The 20,936-nt window shown below is 38.4% G+C and overlaps 1 protein-coding gene across 1 annotated transcript in view; it reads left to right on the forward strand.

Annotated features, from left to right (window-relative positions):
- SEPSECS (Sep (O-phosphoserine) tRNA:Sec (selenocysteine) tRNA synthase) overlaps window positions 1-16,819 on the forward strand; it is a 43,664-nt gene extending 26,845 nt beyond the window's left edge. Inside the window, exons 9-11 of the mRNA XM_070398531.1 lie at window positions 6,697-6,790; window positions 8,446-8,536; window positions 9,966-16,819. Of these exons, the coding sequence (XP_070254632.1) occupies window positions 6,697-6,790; window positions 8,446-8,536; window positions 9,966-10,269 (489 nt within the window). The 3' untranslated portion in view covers window positions 10,270-16,819. The remainder of the gene's footprint in view (window positions 1-6,696; window positions 6,791-8,445; window positions 8,537-9,965) is intronic.
- The last annotated feature ends 4,117 nt before the right edge of the window (window positions 16,820-20,936 follow it).

Consider the following 20,936-nt stretch of genomic DNA (forward strand, 5'->3'; position numbering starts at 1 on the left):
TTAAGAGACTGTTTCTTTGAGTTTCTCTAAGCAAACAGAAAGATCAGTCTTAGAAGTTTATCCTCCTCTGTTTTGCTGGAGAAGACCATGATTCTGCTTAGCTTTCCTTTTAGAAGAGCGCTTTGTTGACAGGTCAGGCAGGTAATCATGGTTGCAAATATCTGCTGAATTGGACAAGTGCAGAAGAGGATGGCAGCGAATGGCTGCTCCAGGGGCTGGAATTTGTAGTTGACACTTGGAGGACAAACTACATTATAAAAGAACATCAGACATCTAGGCCAAACAATGTTCTATAGCAAAGCTGGGTTTGGAAACATTAGAATATCTGCAGCCCTAAATGTGGAATGGTTGAATCTCAACAAAAGCATGAGATTTCAGGCCTGTATGTGGGGCCACAACAGAAGAGTTTGAAAGCTGTACTTTAGCCTCGGATGCAAAGACTGCCGAGTGTGTCTGGATCCTTTAATTTGGCCACAGTCATAGAGAGCAGCACATTGCATTTGTACTGTTATCTCCAAATATGGACATCTTTGCAGCCGGTTGTCCATCCATCCTTTCATGTTATCAACGAAAGATTAGACTATTTGTTATGTTTTCCTTGTGAGGCATACTGTAGTAATATGCAAAGTTCTATTTATATCTTAAACTGAACATGAAATAGTATGTTTTAAAAAACATGATTACATAAGACCTTTTTCATCAAAACAGTGAGTTATGCACAACTTTGGGTTATGGGGAGGGGTAGGCTGAATGTTGGGCTTCATGACTGCAAATCAATTTACAAAAGGCCATAGGAAAGGTAATGCTTAATATAATTCAACTTCTCCTCCATTAACATCTTGAACTATGGTGTAAAGTTTTGTATTTTTATTCTGAAAATATAGCTGACATTAGCATTCAGGTATACAGCTCAGTTTATCTGTAGTGAAGAGTCTTTTAAAATTAAGTTAAATACAGCAAAAATGACATAGAAAATCAATAATATTTCATTTCTTTTAAGTACAATCTCTCTATATATATTTGCTTGGGGTGCTAATAAATTTCTCCCTTTACAGAAGTATTTTATAATAAATGTCAGCTATAGATTTAACTGTAGCAAAAAAAAGCCAAGTAGGTTCTGTAGTGCCTTTAATATATCAGGTAAAAAACTGCTTAGCTAAGTATTAGTGTAGGAAATAATGGTACAGTCTCCTAAACGATCTATTTTAAAGGTAGTGATATTAATGGGAGAACATTTAGGACCTTAATATGTGGAATATTGTAGGATTCAGTATATCATGCTTTCAGATAATTTAAGCCTCTTTGCTTATTGGATTACCTCTCATAACCCTTTACACAGAGTAGAGATACTATAAATACTTGCAGATGGATGTGAACTTGATTCATAAATATTTTCTTTTTTTTTCTGATTACTCCCATAGTAGTGATATGAGATTTAGTTACCTTAGTATTATGCTTACTGTGTAAAGATTTTTATCCTAATGTTAGCTGCAGTTAAAACTGAATTCTAGTGGTATTAGCAAGTGATCGATAGAACTAATTTAGTTTAAACTGATGTGTTAAAGTATTTGTTAAAGTATTTTCCCAATTGAACATTGGGAAAAATCTCAGCTTTTTAATTGACATGTATGCAGTAATAAGTTTAAAAGCACCACTAGGGGTATTACTAAGGAAACATTTCTCTTTTTAGAAGTAGCTAAGTACAAATTAAGTACAGTTGAACAATATGGGGGTTAGGGGTGCCAACACCCTGTGCAGTTCAAAACCCATGTATAACTTTTGATTCCTCTAAAACTTAACTACAGTGGGCTGTTGGTATCTGTGGGGGATTGGTTCTAGGACCCCTCCCCTCATATAAAAATCTGCAGATGCCCACGTCCCTCCTATATAAAAGGGCGTAGAGCAATGTATACAGTAGGCCCTCCCTATCCACAGATTCCAAACCATGGATCGAAATACTTTTTCTACTTGTGGTTGGTTTAATTGTGGATGTGAACTTGTGATACAGAGGGCCAACTGTATTTATTGAAAACAATTTGCATGTATGTGGCTTTGTACAGTTCAAATCTGTGTTGTTCAGGGTCAGTTGTGTCTATAGGTGTGACCAAATTGGTGATTACTGTGGCAGCCATACTAGGTAGAATAATATTTCAAATTGGTCTTCAATTCTAAAATGTGTTGTTGTTTTCTTGTTTCTATTGGAGGGGGGGAACGTAGGAGTCTGTGAAAGGTATTTCTGGACTGTCAGATTTATTTCTGCTGAGAGGTCGATTTATAAGAATAAGAGACAGGTGCAGATTAAGACTTTGGCTTGTAATAGAGATGAAAAAATCAATATCTAAATTAAAACGTGACTTTTTAAACACTGGTGTGCTGAAAGATTTTGAATTGTTTCAGTTGCTGGAAAACTCTTAACTTCTTTTTTTTTAAAATAATTAAATCTTTATTGTTCAGATTATTACATTTGTTCCTCTCCCCCCCCCCCCATAACTCCCCTCCTCCCAGTTCCCACCCCACCCTCCGCCCTCACTCCCCACCCACTGTCCTCATCCATAGGTGCATGATTTTTGTCCAGTCTCTTCCCGCATCTCCCACACCCCTTTCCCCCCAAGCATAGTCAGTCCATTCCCTTTCTATGTCCCTGATTCTATTATAATCACCAGTTCATTCTGTTCATCAGATTATTTATTCACTTGATTCTTAGATTCACTTGTTGATAGATGCATATTTGTTGTTCATAATTTGTATCTTTACCTTTTTCTTCTTCTTCCTCTTCTTAAAGGATACTTTTCAGCATTTCATATAATACTGGTTTGGTGGTGATGAACTCCTTTAGCTTTTCCTTATCTGTGAAGCTCTTTATCTGACCTTCAATTCTGAATGATAGCTTTGCTGGATAAAGTACTCTTGGTTGTAGGTTCTTGGTATTCATCACTTTGAATATTTCTTGCCACTCCCTTCTGGCCTGCAAAGTTTCTGTTGAGAAATCAGCTGACAGTCGTATGGGTATTCCCTTGTAGGTAACTGAGTTTCTTTCTCTTGCTGCTTTTAAGATTCTCTCTTTGTCTTTTGCTCTTGGCATTTTAATTATGATGTGTCTTGGTGTGGTCCTCTTTGGATTCCTTTTGTTTAGGGTTCTCTGCGCTTCCTGGACTTGTAAATCTATTTCTTTCACCAAGTAGGGGAAATTTTCTGCCATTATTTCTTCAAATAGGTTTTCAATATCTTGCTCTCTCTCATCTTCTGGCACCCCTATAATTCTGATGTTGGTACGCTTGTAGCTGTCCCAGGGGCTCTTTACACTATCTTCACACTTTCGGATTCTTTTTTCATTTTCCTTTTCCAGTTGGGTGTTTTTTGCTTCCTCGCATTTCAAATCTTTGACTTGATTCTTGCGCTCCTCTGGTCTGCTGTTGGGAGTCTGTATAATATTCTTTATTTCAGTCAGTGTATGCTTACTTTCTAGTTGGTCTTTTATCACACCATCAAGGGTCTCATTAGATTTCCTGTACATCTCATCAAGTTTATCGACAGACTCTAGAAGCCTCTTGAGAGAGCTCAAAAGTGTGGTTTTGAATTCTATATCCAGTAGCCTGCTTTCCTCCGGTTCTGTCCTTTGTGGCCTGTTTCTTTGTCTTGGCATTTTTTTATGCTTCGCTGTGTTGATAGAGTGGCTTTCCGTGTTAAGTGTCCCAATTACCTGAGGTAGACACTCTTGGTGCACCCCCTTGTGGTCTCTGTGAGTAGTCTTGTTGTAGTCAAGCCTTGATTGTTGTAGGTAATTACTACTTGACCTCCAGGCCAACTGACTGTGAGAATCAGCTGTGTTTGCAGTGGGAGAACTTCTGTCCTCTAGGGAGGTGCTAATCTAGCCTTTGCCTGAGGCTATCCAGCAAATGGCTCTGTGCAGGGCTTGGGCGGGGCGGGGCGGGTCCCACGGGATCAACAGGGCGGAGGAGGGAGCAGTTATGGCCGCTCTAAGTCCGTCCCCAGGGGCTCTGCCTCTCTGTCCCAGCAACCGCTGCAAACCTTGGAGGGACCGAAGCCAGACAGTCCCGCTTCTCCCGCCCGAGTCTGGGTCCCTAGAGACTTGCCCGGATCCGGAGTCCAGAGTCTGAGGCTCCCTCCGGACCGAAACAGACAACCGCACCCTCAGCCACCAGCCTGCGCCATGCGCACGCCGCACCTTAGTATTTTACTTCAGCACTGCGCCTCCTCTGATTCTCGGTTCCTCCTTGTTGTAGAACTTCCACTCAGCCAGCCTTCCTGTGGTTCTGGATGATGTCCGTTCTGTCTTTTAGTTGTATTTTTGAAGTGGTTGTTCGAGGCAGCAAACTCCAGCGTTAACCTATGCCGCCATCTTGGTTTTTTCCCCGAAAATGAACCTTAACTTCTTTATTCTATTTTGTTGTTTCACCTTCTGAAGTGAATATTAAAACTAGTTTAAGAAGGAGGGATCAGAAATTGTTATATGTCTAAGGAAAGATACCTACCGCGAGTGTGGTCATGGCCAGAGGGAAGGGGTCTGGCGAGGGCTGGGTGGAAGTGGGTAAAGCGGGGAAGGGAATGAAAACATCTGTAATAGTGTCAACAATAAAAATTAAGTTAAAAAAAAGAGATACCTACCACAACTTTTTTTTTTCTGTTTCTGGTGATAACATTTGTCTCCTTAAATATTTCTCTACATGCTCAATAGATATGACAAATGTGGATGTTAACTTTTTAAATATAAAAATATCAATTTCTTTTAGAGATCTAAGATCTCGTATTTCTGTCATGCTGAGATTGATCTTATACCCTAAAAATTCAAGAACAACAATTAGCTAAAAAAAAATTTCAGGTCAGCATATAAAATATATTGTGTCAACATTGTTTTGTGGTCTTCAGTAGGTTCATTAATAATTTATAAACTTGGTAGAAATTTTTCTCTTCTCTTAATCTTTACCTAACAACGGTTGGAGTTAGTCGTCTATGTGCTTTAGACATGAAAAAGCTATTCTGAGTCCCAGTGTGGGATCAGACTCTGCAACCCTTACCTTACAGAAAACGGAAGCAGCTTTTGTGACCTTGGGAATTAGAGAAGCATCATTTCCTGCCATCTCCACATCAGGGTACTTTGTTGGCCCTGGACCAGGGGTGGGCAAACTTTTTGACTCGAGGGCCACAATGGGTTCTTAAACTGGACCGGAGGGCTGGAACAAAAGCATGGATGGAGTGTTTGTGTGAACTAATATAAATTCAAAGTAAACATCATTACATAAAAGGGTACGGTCTTTTTTTTTTTTTTTTTTTAGTTTTATTCATTTCAAATGGGCCGGATCCGGCCTGCGGGCCATAGTTTGCCCACGGCTGCCCTGGACTCTTAGGTGTATAGACTTTATAGGTTTTGACTTTGGCTGGAGGAGGTCAGTGCAAATGAGGGGCAGACTTTTGTGGACAGATTTTCATTTCAAAACTTTGGAAAGGGCTTACTAGGAGAAAAAAGTATAATTTTAGGTCACACAGTTGCCAATTTAATATTTATATGTAACTTGGTTGAACTCCCACTTCTTATATGTGCACATGAAATTTTGTACTTATAAAAATATTTTTCCTTTATTTTCTACTATTAGCTGTGCATTGTTCTCTAGAGTAGGATCATGAATACAATATTTAGTTTTTAGTTGCTCTTTTTTAATTGAGTTTAGAGAATTGTTAATATTAAGTTTATATGATTTAAAGGAAATGCATTTTTAAACTACCTCTTCCTAAGTTACTTTCATTCTAAAAGCTTGGCACATTTTTCTTGGTGTTGAGGAAACAGTGGTGAAGAAGTCAGAGTCCTTCCTTTCAGGGAGTTTTTCTATTCTAGTAAATTGTCATAAGCAGTATTCATTTAAGCAAATAAATGAGATAATTTCAGGTTGTGATAAGTATAATACACCAAAATAAGTAATGATGTTGGAATGAGATTGAGAGGTGAGAATGGACAGTCTTCGAGCAACTTTAATGGGAAGTAATAAAAGAAGGTCTCCTTAGTCTGTGTCAAAAGGGACCACTCACGGAATGACTGGAGAAGAGCTTCTGAGTCCAGGGGAAGCAGGCATGAAGGTTCTGACATTAGAATGAGCTTGGCGTGTTCAGCTGTTGGAAAGGAGGCCGATGTGGCTGGCTCTGTAGTAAGTTGCTGAGTTGTGCTTGTTGGCTGAGCCAGATCGTTCAGGGCCTTATGGGTGAAGAGTTTGTATTTTTATACTTACAGGAGGTAGTCATTGGGAGGGACATGGCCTGATTTATGCTTTTAAAAGACCATTCTGTGTGTAGAACAGATTGTCGAGGGGCTGGAAGGGCGGCAGGGAAATCATTTAGAATGTATTGTTGTGGTCCAGGGCAGAGATCGACAGCTACTTGGACTAGAGCAGGAGCCCTGGAGGTTCTGAAAAGAGGATGAATTTGTGACGGATACATGATAGCTCCAAAGCAGGACATGTGCTGGTTCATCGCCTTCTTTACCTAAATCCTGTGGTTTCTGATAATTGTGGCAGCTTTGAATCTCACTATAGTGCAGCAAAGTAAAGAATTGCTCCTGGGGCACATGAATGAGTTTAATTTAATTTATGTCACAGACTTGACACCAGTCAGATTTTGTCTTATTAAATTTGGCAGGTTTCAATACATACTTATTTGATTTTCAAGTGTAACATTTTCTTATTGCAGGAAATGTTTTCATATTTGTCTATCCAACTGAAGAAGCTGGCGGAAGCCTACGATGAAAGACTGCTGCATACACCTCACAACCCCATATCTTTAGGTAATTTTTTTCCTTTAAAAGGAAAATCATCACTTCTGAACCATCCCCAGCAGGAAGCTGGTATTTCTAGAATGAGTTTGAATTTCTTCTGGTTACAATGATATTTCTAAATTTATTACAGTATTAATTTGTAAATTGAAAAGGTTTAGTTAGCCTTTGGAAATGCTTTAATGTATTTCTAAGATTAAAAAAAAACTATATTCTGAAAGAATCCAAATCAACATTAAGTATTATAGCAAATAGACAGAAAATAATACTTTAATTCCTGCTTCTAATGAAAATCATTTGGTTGCTAGTAAGAACTCGATATAAATATTAAAAATTTCTGTCAGTTAACAAACACCATAATATTAGAAGTTAAAGCTATTCTTATGTTGTTTTTAATGCTATTATTGTTTGTTTTCTTGAGCATCTCTGTGTTAGCGAATTCTACATTTATGATAATTTTCTTTGTGTAGGGGCTATGATTTTTGTCATGTAGACAAGAACTGCTGAATAGCATAATATGAATGTTGACTTTTATGCATTTAAGTAACTTGTAAGCTTCATTATATTCCTTTTACTTTGTGAATATGTGCAGTGTAATATGCTTCATATTTCAGATATATCTGAGGAAAGTTAGTAAATAGTCATTTGTCACTTAAACCTTTTTCAGGAATGGCTTCCATGGAGAACTATTTGGCCCAGCCAGTCCTTTGTTGGTTTATAATTTATGTAGATGCTATAGAAGGTGATGTGGTATAATTTGAATCCCAATTCTGCCATGTACTAGCTCCTAACTTCCTTTCCCCATCTATAAAATAGAGATAATAATCCTCACGTGCAAAATTATTAAAGAATGGTTGAGATTATATTTGTAAACTACCTAGTATGGTAAGTCCATCCTTAGGAAATGTTACCTAGTATCAGTGATTGGTGGTATGAACAGAATGCAGTTTACTCACATAATCTCATATAGATAATTTTCATTTTCATTTGCAGAAGTTGATCTTATTTAATATTTTATATGTGCTGAAACATATCCCACTTTCTCATTTGACAAGTTCTTAAAACATGGTTGAATTTGACTAAACTGCCATATTGATCATGTCATAGTTTCATCTGTTTAATTGGAAAATTCACTCTTTAGAGAAGTGATATGGAAATTCTGAGTATGTTAATTTATATTAATGTATTTTTGTCTGATATGCAAGCAAATCCTTACTATAATTTATTAAGTGCATACCAGTCATGCCACTTGACAATGAATACAAAGTAATGTCTCTGTGAAATAAACTAGTTACAAAGAGACAAATACTGAGTGATTTCATTTATATGAGGTACTTAGAGCAGTTAAAATCATAGAGACAAGAAGTATAATGGTGGTTGCAGTGGCTCAGGGAAGAGAGAATTGGGAGTTATTTTATAATAGGTATACAGTTTTAGTTTTACAAAATTATAAGAATTATAGGGATGGATGGATGGATGGTGGTTGCACAACAATGTGAATGTATTTAACAATACTGAACATACCCTAAAAATGGCTAACATGGTAAATTTCATGTTATGTGTATTTTAACACACACAGAAGTAATGTCTTCATTATTAAGTGTTGTTTTTTGAGTGATTTTTTGCTGGTGAACCAAGGCTCACTGTGGTGCTTTTTTCTTTTTCAGCTATGACACTTAAGACACTAGATGAGCACCGTGACAAAGCTGTTACTCAGCTTGGATCAATGCTTTTTACCAGACAGGTTTCTGGAGCCAGGTAATTGTGCTCAAAAGCTTGGATTGATTTGGCTTTTTAAATTATTTGGCTAATAAAGTACCTTTCTTTAACAATAGTCCCCTAAGTATATGCTGAACTACCCCTGAGAATTCATCGTGGAATAAATATTGAGGTCAAGAATCTATAAGTCTATTATATGCCCACCTGTGGACTGCCTACACTTCAAATAGACACAGAAAGATATGAATCTTGTTTATTTTAATAGACATACAGAAACAAAAGTTCATTACCTCTCTATGTTTGTCTTTATTTTTTTTTTTGTTAGATAATCTTCAGTGATGTCACTTAACGGTGTTAGAAATGTCATTTTCATTACTAAATTTAAGTGAAAGTGTTTTTAAGGAAAAGCCCATGTCCTAAACTAAAAAGGTTATGCAATTCTTGTCTAAGTACTGTCTTTGAAAAATGTACATTTTGCTCCTTTATGTACCTGGTTTATTTATTTATTTATTTATTTATTTTTTAATTTTTTTATTGCTTAAAGTATTACAAAGGGTATTACATATGTGTCCTTTCCCCCCCCCCCCACCCTTGACAATTCCCTAGCCTCCCCTACCCCCCAATGTCTTATTAATTTCATTTTTAATTTGATGATGTCAAAGAAGAATGACTTGAAAAGAAATACCTTGTTCTAAGTATTCCTATTTACATGGACAACTTTTTAAAATAAAAAAAATCTTAGGAGAATTCAGCTTTTACCTTGATACAACACAGCATAGTTTGATACTTCTAAAATGGTTTTCTTAGCTTTGTTTTTAGTGTTGCCACTATTTGTCTTTATGTTTACGTTTGTCTTAATTGACTTCTTTGAGAAATAAAAAAGGACTCTTAGAAATCTGCTTATGTCAAGTGTGCCAATGAAATCAAGCTTAAAAAAAATGCGTGTGCCATTACTGATTGCTGACCACTGCCCCACTGTAAGCAGTTACATAATTTCTTTTGGATCCTTGCTTTAAAACTCTTATTGCATAGCACTGATCAGATAGGTGTAATTTTAGTTTCTGATTATTTGAGGTGATACATGGCAGTTAATCAAAGTGATTTTGATGTACTAGTTCCACCATTCCGTTAAAGTTTATATATATGTGAAGTCAGATTCCATATTTGCTACAAAAACAATTTTCTTTTAACTCTTTGAAGAAAATGTATAGGTGTCTGCAATCCCTAGAGTTTGTACCTCTTTAATAGGAGATAAGTAAATATTAATCAGTTTTCTATGTAAAATTGAGTGTGTTGTATACTGTTTAGTTTAAGGCTGACAGTCTTTCTTCATAGACCGTGATTTATGGCTGTTTATAATAAACTTCTTAAGAAGTAGATATAAGGCTTAGTAACATAGCTATCTTTTGTTTGTGGGTGATACTCTAATACCACCAGACATCAAATTGGTAAATTTTTTCCATTTTAGAGTTGTGCCTCTCGGGGCTGTGCAAACTGTGAGTGGCTACAGTTTCCGAGGCTTCATGTCACATACAAATGATTATCCTTGTGCCTACCTCAATGCTGCGTCAGCCATCGGAATGAAGACACAGGATGTGGACTTGTTCATAAAGAGACTGGACAAGTGTTTCAAGATAGTAAGAAAAGAACAAAATAGAGAGAGTGATGGATCTGGAGTTGACAATGACAAAACTGAAGATGTGGTTATTGAAGAAATGGGTTTAAAACTAGAGAATGTATCTCTTGATAAGTTTGAGAATTCTTCTTCATGACATGTGAAGGGTTTCTTTTTGATAATTTGAAAGAAATGATGAGGTGACAGTATAAACAAGCAGTTTAAAGACAAGTCTTGAAATTTTTAAATTGAGAATGTCATGGAGAATGTTTGGTCAAGGAATAGAATATGGCCTGATTTAGCCATTGATGATTGTTACATTTTTTATTCTTAGATAGCCTCAAGCATTATGATCCTTAATGGATTATAATACACAATTAGCATTTTTCTAATTGTGAAAATATTTGTCAGTTAAGCATTATGATTCAGATAATTTTTACTAATATAAGAGCAGTAGAATTTATATAAAAGTGTATTTATTTTTTAAAATATATTTGCATTGATTTCAGAGAGAAAGGGAAAGGGAACGAGAGATAGAAACATCAGCGATGAGAGAGAATCATTGATCAGTTACCTCCTGCATGCCCCACACTGGGGATCCAGTCTGCAACCTAGGCATATGCCCTGACCTGGAATTGAACCAAATCCTCCTGGTTCATAGGTCGATGCTCAACCACTGAGCCACGCTGGCTGGGCTATATATAGTGTGTTTATATGTAAGTATGTACATATACAGATGGAAAGACACACACACAGGATTTTGGTTAGCTTGAAAAAATATTATAAAATTTATAATACAGCTTACTTTTACCACTTAAGATGTATACCATAATTTACTGGGATGAGGTTTTGAAATTTAAAAGTGATAAAACATTTAGAGATCAATTTTCTTGATTAAAAACATGGAATTTCCAAGCTTAAAAAAAAAAAAAAAAAAGAGCAGTAAAATTACCACAATACTTTTTGAAATGTGTAGACTGTTTCTTCCTAACTGTTCTCTACCATTCACAAATTACTTTTGTTTCTGATCACACAGAATTTAGAAAGATCTCTAATGCTACTGATTTCTAGATGTTTGTGGATATATGCAAGTCACAGTGTGCCTGTAAAGTGGACACTTCCCGGAGAAGCGTAGGCAAGGGGTAAGCTTTAATTTTCTCTCAACAACATTGGTTCTCAACTGGGGATGAGTTGCTTATATCCAAGCAAATATCTGGGACATTTTTGCTTATATCTGGGATAGTTTTGGTTGTTACGACTGGTGGGATGCTATTGACATCTAATATCCTATAGTGGACAAGACAACTTTCCAAAACAAAGAATTATCCAACTCCTAATCTCAGTAGTGCTGAGGTTGAGAAACTCTGCTCTAAAGTAAACTAACTCCTCAAGGGAAGGATTTTCCATAGCAACTTTAATTATTCAATAGTGCTTCAAAGAAGATAGCTCTAAAGTGTTATCTGTCTATATGGTATAGACTTCTGGGTAGTAACCAGCGTTACCAGTTCCAAATATGTAATTATAAATTGTTTTATATGGCACTTGTGCATCTTTCCATTTGGGTAAATGAAAACTTTATTTCACTGTTTTTGCTTTAAGTAGCCTTCGAATATTGGTTAGTGTGCCTAGGTGTTGTGCACAGCCATTAGAAAGAGTGGTTAACCATGGGTATTTCTGAATATATATTGCTAGGGAAGTGAAAATGATGTAGTGTGATAAACAGGTGTATCCTTCCCCCCCACCCCCGACCCTGCCCACATGTTCACTTTCTGAGTCTGAAATTCCAGACCTATTGGCTGTAACAATTATTTGTGTCATTGAAGAAATAGACTGATGTCTCCTAGTCTGAGGAATTAGTGAAGCTTCTGAATGCACCACATGGTGAAGCTGTGTTTCTAAAGTCCTGCTCTGTGATGTGTTATTCCAAGAGGTGCTCATGGGGATAAAAGATCTTGTGGACAAATAATTTGGGGACTTTGCAGACCTGCTTATTGGCATAGTAAAGGTTCTAAGAATTCCTTTGAAACCACTTTGAACATATCCTTATCTGAAGACTTATTGACATCCATTGAACATACTTTTGAAAAACACTGCAGTAGAGAATCTGCCTTGATTTCTGGGTTGTGTTTTTCTCTCTTGATTGGCAATGTGTGCTATTAAACACGAGCTTAGACAGATCCACTCTCACTAAAGTATAAGTTAAATACTTTAGACACTGGCTTGACAACCTTAGGAGTCAAGGCTGTTGAGATAAAGTACTTAATTATAAATGTCATATATCTTTAGAGTTCATATATTGTAAAGATCTGTTTTTAAAAAGAGCTTTAACAACTCATTTTAAAGGAGTAAATCCTGGATCAAAAAGTGGCATCATGTTTTCTATGTGAATTTGGGACTGAATTGTAGAACCATAAGCTGAAGTGTCTGCACAGAACCTCTGGAGTCTGTGAGAGGGAACGAGGTGATGTTGCCGGTGTAAATGCTGACAGTGCACTTGTCTGTGTGTAAGCCAGAACTGCTTTACAGGCAAGTGATCGGTATTGTCATCTAAGAAAGGCCAGAGCAGAGAGACTAGCAAATGTTGTTTTTCTGCAATGTATCGGCAGCTCTTAGGCTTCAGCTGCTGAATAGATCATCACCCAAATTGAAGATAAATTACATGAGCCCACATGTGAATGATAGATGTGTTATAACATTTCATTCCTGGTGCATAAAATCAGCTGCAGTGTTTATTATTAGCACTTTTTTTTTTTCAGAGGTTTTGGAATTCCAGTTCTGTTCTTGCTGGTTTAAATTTGACCTTGAGATCATAGAATTCCTAAGCGTTTTTGAAGAGTTGTTGTAGGTTCTGTATATACAGGCTTTCCTTTACCTTACTCCAATGTTTTTTTCCTTGCTCTCTCCCATTTCTACATGTAATTATGAAAAAGTATGTACAAACAGTTGTTTATTTTAAATTGCTAGTACTGATTGGTAATCCTCCTGATTGGCCTTAGTTGTCCTGAAACTGTGGCAGGGGCCAAGGATGCTGCCTTTCTGTCATTGACTAAGGTGGCCTCTCTGTTTTTGTGACCCAACTGCTCTTCCTCAGGCTGTCAGGTAGGGTTTTGGAGTTGGGTTTTTAAAGTCACTGTGCTGTAGTAGTCTACCCAGAAAAGAAAATTGAATAACACAAAATATTCTTTAGGTCACTACACAATGTGTTCCTTATACACACAGAAGGGAAAGGTATTTTAAATCCAACTCTCAATTTGGCTTTTATGTTCTCAGCTGATGAATTCTCACTCTGTCAGGGAATGACATGTGATACCAGCCTTAGGAACTCAGTGTTCAGCTATAAATCTTTCTAGTTAGCTTTGTGTATTAGATGAATGAAGCTATAGAATGTGAATTATTGAATACAGTTTTGTTCAACCAATAGCCACTTGATATACAGAATGGTAAATTTAAATATAGATTAAGTTTTTTCAGTGTTTTGCCCCAGCATATAATGCTGCTGTGGCTCTGTGTTTTTTTCTTCCTTTTTCTTTTTTTTTTTCTTAAATGGTCCCAATAGTTACTAGATTACAACAGTGGTGAGATCCTATCCAGAGCCCAGCTGGAAGGCAGGACAACCCAACCCATGTCAGGAACATCAGATTGAATTTGTATGCGAAGTCCTTACCCAAATAATGAAACCTCAACACCCCCAGAAGCCATGGGCAAGCAAACATAAGTCTGAGGATTCCTTCGCCTCATCTTCATTGCACTGCGGAGCATCTCCAGATAGTGCAATTGCTGGATAGTGGAGTTAGCCTTGGAGCAACAAGAACTTGCTGGGAGAAATCAGATCTTCCAAACTGAACATGCTTGGCAACAGTTGGGTAAGACTATAGCATTGAGTACTGACAGTGTAGCATCAACAATGGCACAGAAAATACCGTCAGTTTTTGGATATACTGAGGAGCACAAATCACCAGGCTCAAGATGCAAAAAAGAAGCTTCTGACAGACCAATAAGCTTGTTATCCCCGAGTAACCTGTTACAAGATAAGTCTGGCAAGGTCCTACCAATGCAGGCTTTTCGAAGGTACAGTAGGTGATAGCTCCTTGAATCCTAGAATTAGCATGATCATAGTAGTGCTGAGCACTAGTAATAGTGGCGAGTGAAAAATCAGACAACAAATTCTCTTGGGTAGTGCCACACAAATCTTCAATAACTCTCTCTGAATACCTAGCATCACCGTTGTGTGAATAATTATCTAAAAACATGGCAGAGGTCTAGAATGACCTCAGAGGGAGTGTCCTGAGAGAGACGTACTTTGGATACAAACACTGCTATATATGCCTTCAGGAGTACAGACAAGTGCCAGTTGGGGCTTGTGAGCAAAGACCTCACGTTATGATGAGCTTGACAAGGAGAGGTTTGGCAAAATTCTATGGTTTTCTTTACCTCAGTGATTGTTGTCCTGATTGTGCCTAGAGGCTTCAGCATTCTTAGTAAGGAGTCCACGTCAGGCGCTTGCACCTCTTGACTATCAACCCTGGTAATGTTTAGTCTCCTCATTAGCCGGGCGGCATCAGGACTTATCGTTGCGATCTTAGAAAAAGTAACTTAGAAATGAGCACCTCCCTGAGTGATATGTCTGGCTAAGCTATGACAGGAGTCAACTTGAGCTTAAATGCTAGATGGAAGGTCTCATTGACATCAAGCAGATTATAAATGGCCTTAGTGACCCATCTGAGGGTTGGAGAAGAGTTGGTATGTAAGAGGCAACTCTGATATACCTGGCTACCGACAAGACTTTGCCTCTATATTTTTGCCCCATGTACCAAAATGGCACAAATATAAACAGTCCAGGGAGAGAGGCAATATAGCTTAGGGACAACTTCTCCAAGTGTTTAGGCGATTGACCCGAGTCAAGAAGAGTACCCAATTCTTTAACTTCTTGAGCAAATGATAAGAAGATTTCTTCTGCTAGCCTATAGGACACTGCAATTGCTGGATCGCCTTCCCGTGACGGCATATGAGTAGTAGTCTCAGTTGGCAGTTTTGAGAAAGGAATCCCTGGATAAATAGGTCTCCAGCTTAAGCTACACCCCTTCTCTAAGATCTCACGGGTATAGGAGTTGCATGACAGTGTTGGGTAGAACGCTTCTTCTGGAGCTCATGACAATGCAGTATTGAGGCCAGGAGGTTGAAATCATGTATGAATGCTGCTTGAAAATGTAGCACATGGTCACGTTGCAATTTGGTAAAGTCTTCCATGTAGTCAATAGTGAACACGACATGGGTTGATATGATGTTTAAGGACCCAGTGAGTCCAGATCGGTCATCCGAAGCTCTTGGCAGCCAGTTGTCAGCATTCCACCCAACGCTAGGAACATCAGGTAGAATCACACCCTTGTCCTCAAGCAGGCAAGATAATAATTGCTTCAAGTTTGGGCCAACAGATCTGAGGAGCTTAAACCAGTCACATGGGGCTGTGAGGTCTTCAGCCATCTTGCCTAGCTTTCCCTCTGATAGGCCCGTAATTGCTTCTTGGTTTATCTTAACAAATGTTTGTGAGCCTATATAACCCAGCATCGTGGTTCTAGCTAAGTCTCCCCCTTTTAACCCAGCATCGTGGTAGGCCTTAGGTTAACTGGTGTCCGGCTCTGTTTCTTTAACCACCCCGTAATGAGAACTTTAATGAGGTCTAAGCTATAGGATGTGCTTTTATTTTTAGACAATATGCCTAGGATAGGTTTTAGTAAAATTTACATTAAACAAAGGTAATTTTTTTAACCAGTGATGTTACTTTAATATTGAATAAATAGCTCACTGCAAGAGTTAAATTCTTGTGTTCTTTCATGGAAGAAAATAGCCAACAATTGACACCACCAACAAATGCTGATCAGTCTCATTTTATATACATTCAGAGGAATTGTTTTGCATACATACCCTTTGGTGCATTTAAAAGTTGGGTTTTCTTTTCCCACTTTCTAAGATGTACTGATTCCTGCCAAGCCTTTAAATGGTTTTGTTATCCTGTGCACTTCATGAGGCCAACCTTACTTTGTAACTAAAAAGTAATCCAGTTTATGTACAACAAGCATGTCAAACTCAAAGGCTAACACAGGCCAAATAAACGAGGCATGCGGCTCGCGGACCATGGGTTTGACATGCTTGATGTTCACAGAAGTTTGATAGCCTCTGAATAGTTTGATAAGAACAATCAAATTTGCTGGTAACAGTAAAAAAACCCAAGACCTCCTGTGAACTGTTTTCGTCCTTATCTGTCACATTATGTGGATTATATGCCTTTTATGGCCGGCTGCTCATAATATACAGGACTAAGACTTACCCACTGCATCTTTTAGTGCCTTTCTTTTTTCACCGTCATGCTCCTTTTGGCCATTATGGTATATACACATGTAAGATGATGAGTTCAAGGCTAACAAATATATCTTTATAATTTCCTACCTAATATTCTACAGTTCAATCTAAGGCCTTATGCAGAATGGAAATCTATTCTTTTTATCAAGTGGTATCAACTTGAACTTTTAGAGAAATGTAAAGAAACACTATGTTTAACTGTGTAATTGTGGGGGGTTTTAGCCATTAGAATTGAAGCTGACATCAGCCTGCTAATCTATTTGTTTTACTAAAGGAGAAAGATGTTTTCAAAAATATTTTTTGCTGTAGACTGTTTAAAGATAAAAATGAATTATATAATTTATTACATGAAATAAAATGTTAAAAATCATTAACAGTACATTGTATCATTGCTACAGATAAAATCTGTAAGTACAGATAATTAACACAAAATTACTTGCCCACTTTTTTAGTCAATATCACCTTGCCTAGATATCTGCAAGAAAAGTCATAATTACAATGAAAATCATGAGTCATAGGGGATGGGAGTGGTTAGATTTTTTTTTTTTAATATATTTTATTGATTTTTTACAGAGAGAAAGGGAGAGAGATAGAGAGCTAGAAACATCGATGAGAGAGAAACATCGATCAGCCGCCTCCTGCACATCTCCCAATGGGGATGTGCCCGCAACCCAGGTACATGCCCTTGACCGGAATCGAACCTGGGACCTTTCAGTCCGCAAGCCGACGCTCTATCCACTGAGCCAAACCGGTTTTGGTGAGATTTTTTTTTTTTAAAGAGGAAGGAAATGACATTCCAGCAACCTTTTTGTAAAGGATATATTGACTGTAGACAGTTGGGTGCTTAGAAGATAGTCTTTCCTAGAAGAAGCACTTTATCTTTATTTGAAAATAAAATAGATTAGTATCACTTCCTCAGCAGATTTCATTTCTAAATTGTGCTGTTTGAATTTTATAGGAAGTTCTCATTTCATTTGGGGTTAGATTTCTGCACTGGTACATATTAACCATGTGAGCTCACATATTTAACTTCTCTGAATCTTGGTCTCATAAGTGAAATGGGTACAACCTTATAGGATTGAGCACTAAATGAGATGATAGTATATGTAAATGGTTAACTATGAGTGCCTGAAACAGCACTTCCATTAATAACTGCTATAATGCTCTGCACACAGCTATACTACACCAAGTGCTGCTAGATTTTAATTAAAATATATTCATTGTCTAGTTTAGTAGAACTTTTATTTTAGTAGAACATTTTTTGAGAGGGAGTCATCAATGAGTTTTGTCCACTCTCCAGTGGAAATTAAAAAGTATATAGTTGGTTTTAGATGGCCATCTCTTTTTATTTTCAGTTTTGGTTTTTATGAGTGAGTTACCTTTTGTTGTGCATTTATACTTGAGAATATTCAAAAGAAAACAATATTTAAACTGCACTAACTATGCACCTGAAATGTCAGATTACGACCCAGGAGGGATTATAGAAAAAGTTAGTGTTACAGTGACTTCCATATCGGTTGTATTGTCTGACCAAAGTTTTTGGTATAATCAGCAGATCTGCAAGCATGGCAGTAGTTCATTATATTTAGCCCTATTCTCAGAAGACCATAGTGGAATGATTGATCATGGCTCCCAAATTTACATCTTTAGCAGACCTCCTTCCTGAGCTCCACACTTCTGTGAAACTGATCATTTCGTGGATATCTAACGGACATCTCAACTTCTACATAATTCCTTGATCTTACCCCCAAAACCTGTGGTACCCACAGCCTTCCACACTTGAACTGATCACACTTCTTCCAACTGCTTAGGCCAAAAACCGTGGACTTACCCTCAACTTCTCTCTCACATTCTACATCTAATCCACCAAGAAATCATGTTGGATATACCTTAGAAACGTACCCAGAATCAAACCAGTTCTCCACTCCTCTGTGCTACCAAGCAGGTCTGAACTGCCAGTGTTTCTTGTCTGGGTTACTGCAGTAGCTCCCTCCCCATCTTGCTTTCAAAGGCTACAGGCACTTTCTGCCTCAGTGCCTTGGTTCCAGCTACTCCCTCTGCCTGCACATATCTCAACCCAGATGCTTGGCCAACTCCTGCCTCTCCTTTATGTTTTTAATCAGTTTCCCTCTTCAATGAGGTCTACCTAAACTACACTTTTTAATACTGTAGTTATCGCCCCCACTTTAACATTATCTAAAAGTTGTCTTAGGATTGAGAGTGGAGCCAGGCTGGTGTGGCTCAGTGGTTGAGCGTTGACCCAGGAACTAAGAGGTTGCCAGTTTGATTCTGGGTCAGGGCACATGCCCAGGTTGCAGGCTCGATCCCCAGTGTGGGATGTGCAGGAGGCAGCCGCTCAATGATTGTCTCTCATCGTTGATGTTTCTATCTCTCTCACCTTCTCCCTTCTTGTTTCTCTAAAATCAATAAAAATATTTTTTTTTAAAAAAGATTAAGAGTGGAGCCTCAATATTACTGTGCATAAGAGTCACGTAGCTTCTTGGTAAAATGCAGATTTGAATTCAGTAGGTCTGGGGTGAGGCCTTTCCAGCAAACCCCTGTGTGATACTGTTGGCCTGTGGACCACACTGAGGAGCAGAAATCCAGCATACTATGTAATGCGAATATTTCTTAGGTCCTACTGTTTGTCTCCCTCCCTCTCTGAAGAACAGAAGCTTCACCAGAGCAGACCTTAGTTCTGTCCACTCGTGTCCCCAGCACCTAGACACCTGGCACATGACCAACACCCAACTCGGGTGTGAATGGTTCAGTAGGCATTACATATATTCATGCAACTATGAAACCCCATCTTGTCTGATTGAAACTGTTTAGTGGTTTTCCACTGCTTTTAGAATAGGGCCCTAAAAATTCTATCCCGTGTGGCCGACACAAAAGGAACTGCTCTGCTCTCCCTTCAAGAAAAAGCCTGCCACCACTGCAGGGATGTGCTTGGCTGACAGCCTCCCTGCTCTTGGCTCCTTCAGGGTGGGTCAAAACTCGGTGTTCGAGCCAAAGTCAAGCTCTTGGTCAATTCCGGAGCAGGGTGGTGGTAGAGGGCCCTGGCTCTTTCCACCTGATGCGACTCCTCCAGCAGGAAGGCTCTGCTTCCAGCCTCCTGGGCACTGACTGAACTTTGTGGTTCTGCATCACAGGCTGATGGCTCCCCTGCCCACCTGTCCCCCTTTTCTGTTACAGGGCCTTACTTCCCCATAAACCTTTCGTACTCTATTTTTTTTTTTAGCTTTTAAAAATGTTTATTTTTAAATTATAGTCGACATACAATATTATATCAGTTTCAGGTGTATAACACAGTGATTAGGCATTTAAGAGGTGATCACGAGAAATCTAGGATCCATCTGTCACCATACAGAGTTACTGTGATGTTATTGACTGTATTTGCTGTGCTGTACTTGACATCCCATGACTTACTAAAAAGCTGAGTGTTATTCTACACTCCTCCCTCCAAAACATTTGGTCATAGAGGCAGAACGTACTTATAGTTAGAAAGCTGTCAGAAAAACCTCCAAAACAGAGCAAAAACAAACCTCTCCGTGGAGAAGTGAACTGGAAATGTGCCACCCAGAGCTCCTGGAATCCGGTGGGCTAATGAAACGCCCCCTTTGAAGCTGTCCCAGTAAGAAAACAGGCTCCGAGAATGCTGCTCAAGTCAGACTCAGTACGGAGCCATAAGTGGGCCAATGACAAGGCAGGGGCTGGTGGGAAGCAGGCAAGATAAAAAGTGGATCCAGAAAACATGTCACACCTTTTAGGTAAACTTCCTTTGTTTCCCTGTAAAATGCATCTACTTCACCCTGGCTGGTGTGGCTCAGTTGTTTGGAGCGCTTGATTCCTGGTCAGGGCACATACCCAGGTTGTGGGTTCGATCCCTAATCAGGACATATCCAGGAGGCAACTGTTTTCTCTCACATGGGTTTTTTTTTTCTCCCTTCCTGTCTCTCAAATAATTTTTTATAAAATCAACCTTTAAAAAAAGCATCAATTTCTCTTTGTTCCTTCAGTTTCCCCTGCCTGCTGTCACCATGTCCGATTTATCCCCTATTTGTCATTGCCAGTGACTCAAACCATCCAGGGAGAGAGTGGGTGGTGTGGTGTGGTGAGGGGCTGGGCATGGGAGATAGGAGCCTTTTGCACAGCAACCCCTCATAACTTTTCTTGAAGGCTGATAAAAATACTCTTCAGTTTTAATCTGCTAATTAGAAGTAAATGGACCTGTTAACATTAGGAAAGTCAGCATTTTTTTGTTTGCATTTATGATCATTGTCTATTTTCCATTTATTCCCATCTATTTGCAATAAGTGTATTTTTGAGCCAACTTGGTTTATGCACTTTCCCAGGAAAAAATAAATAAAAACCCACAATGAACCAAGCTGCTTATATAGCCATCCCCACGGAGCCCAGCGCTTCCTAGGCATGAAATAGACTGACGCACACAAAGGCACCAGGTGC

This window comes from Myotis yumanensis, unplaced genomic scaffold (assembly GCF_028538775.1).
Source record: "Myotis yumanensis isolate MYYU_CA2020_CCGP unplaced genomic scaffold, mMyoYum1.0.hap1 SCAF_1, whole genome shotgun sequence".
NCBI lineage: Eukaryota > Metazoa > Chordata > Mammalia > Chiroptera > Vespertilionidae > Myotis > Myotis yumanensis.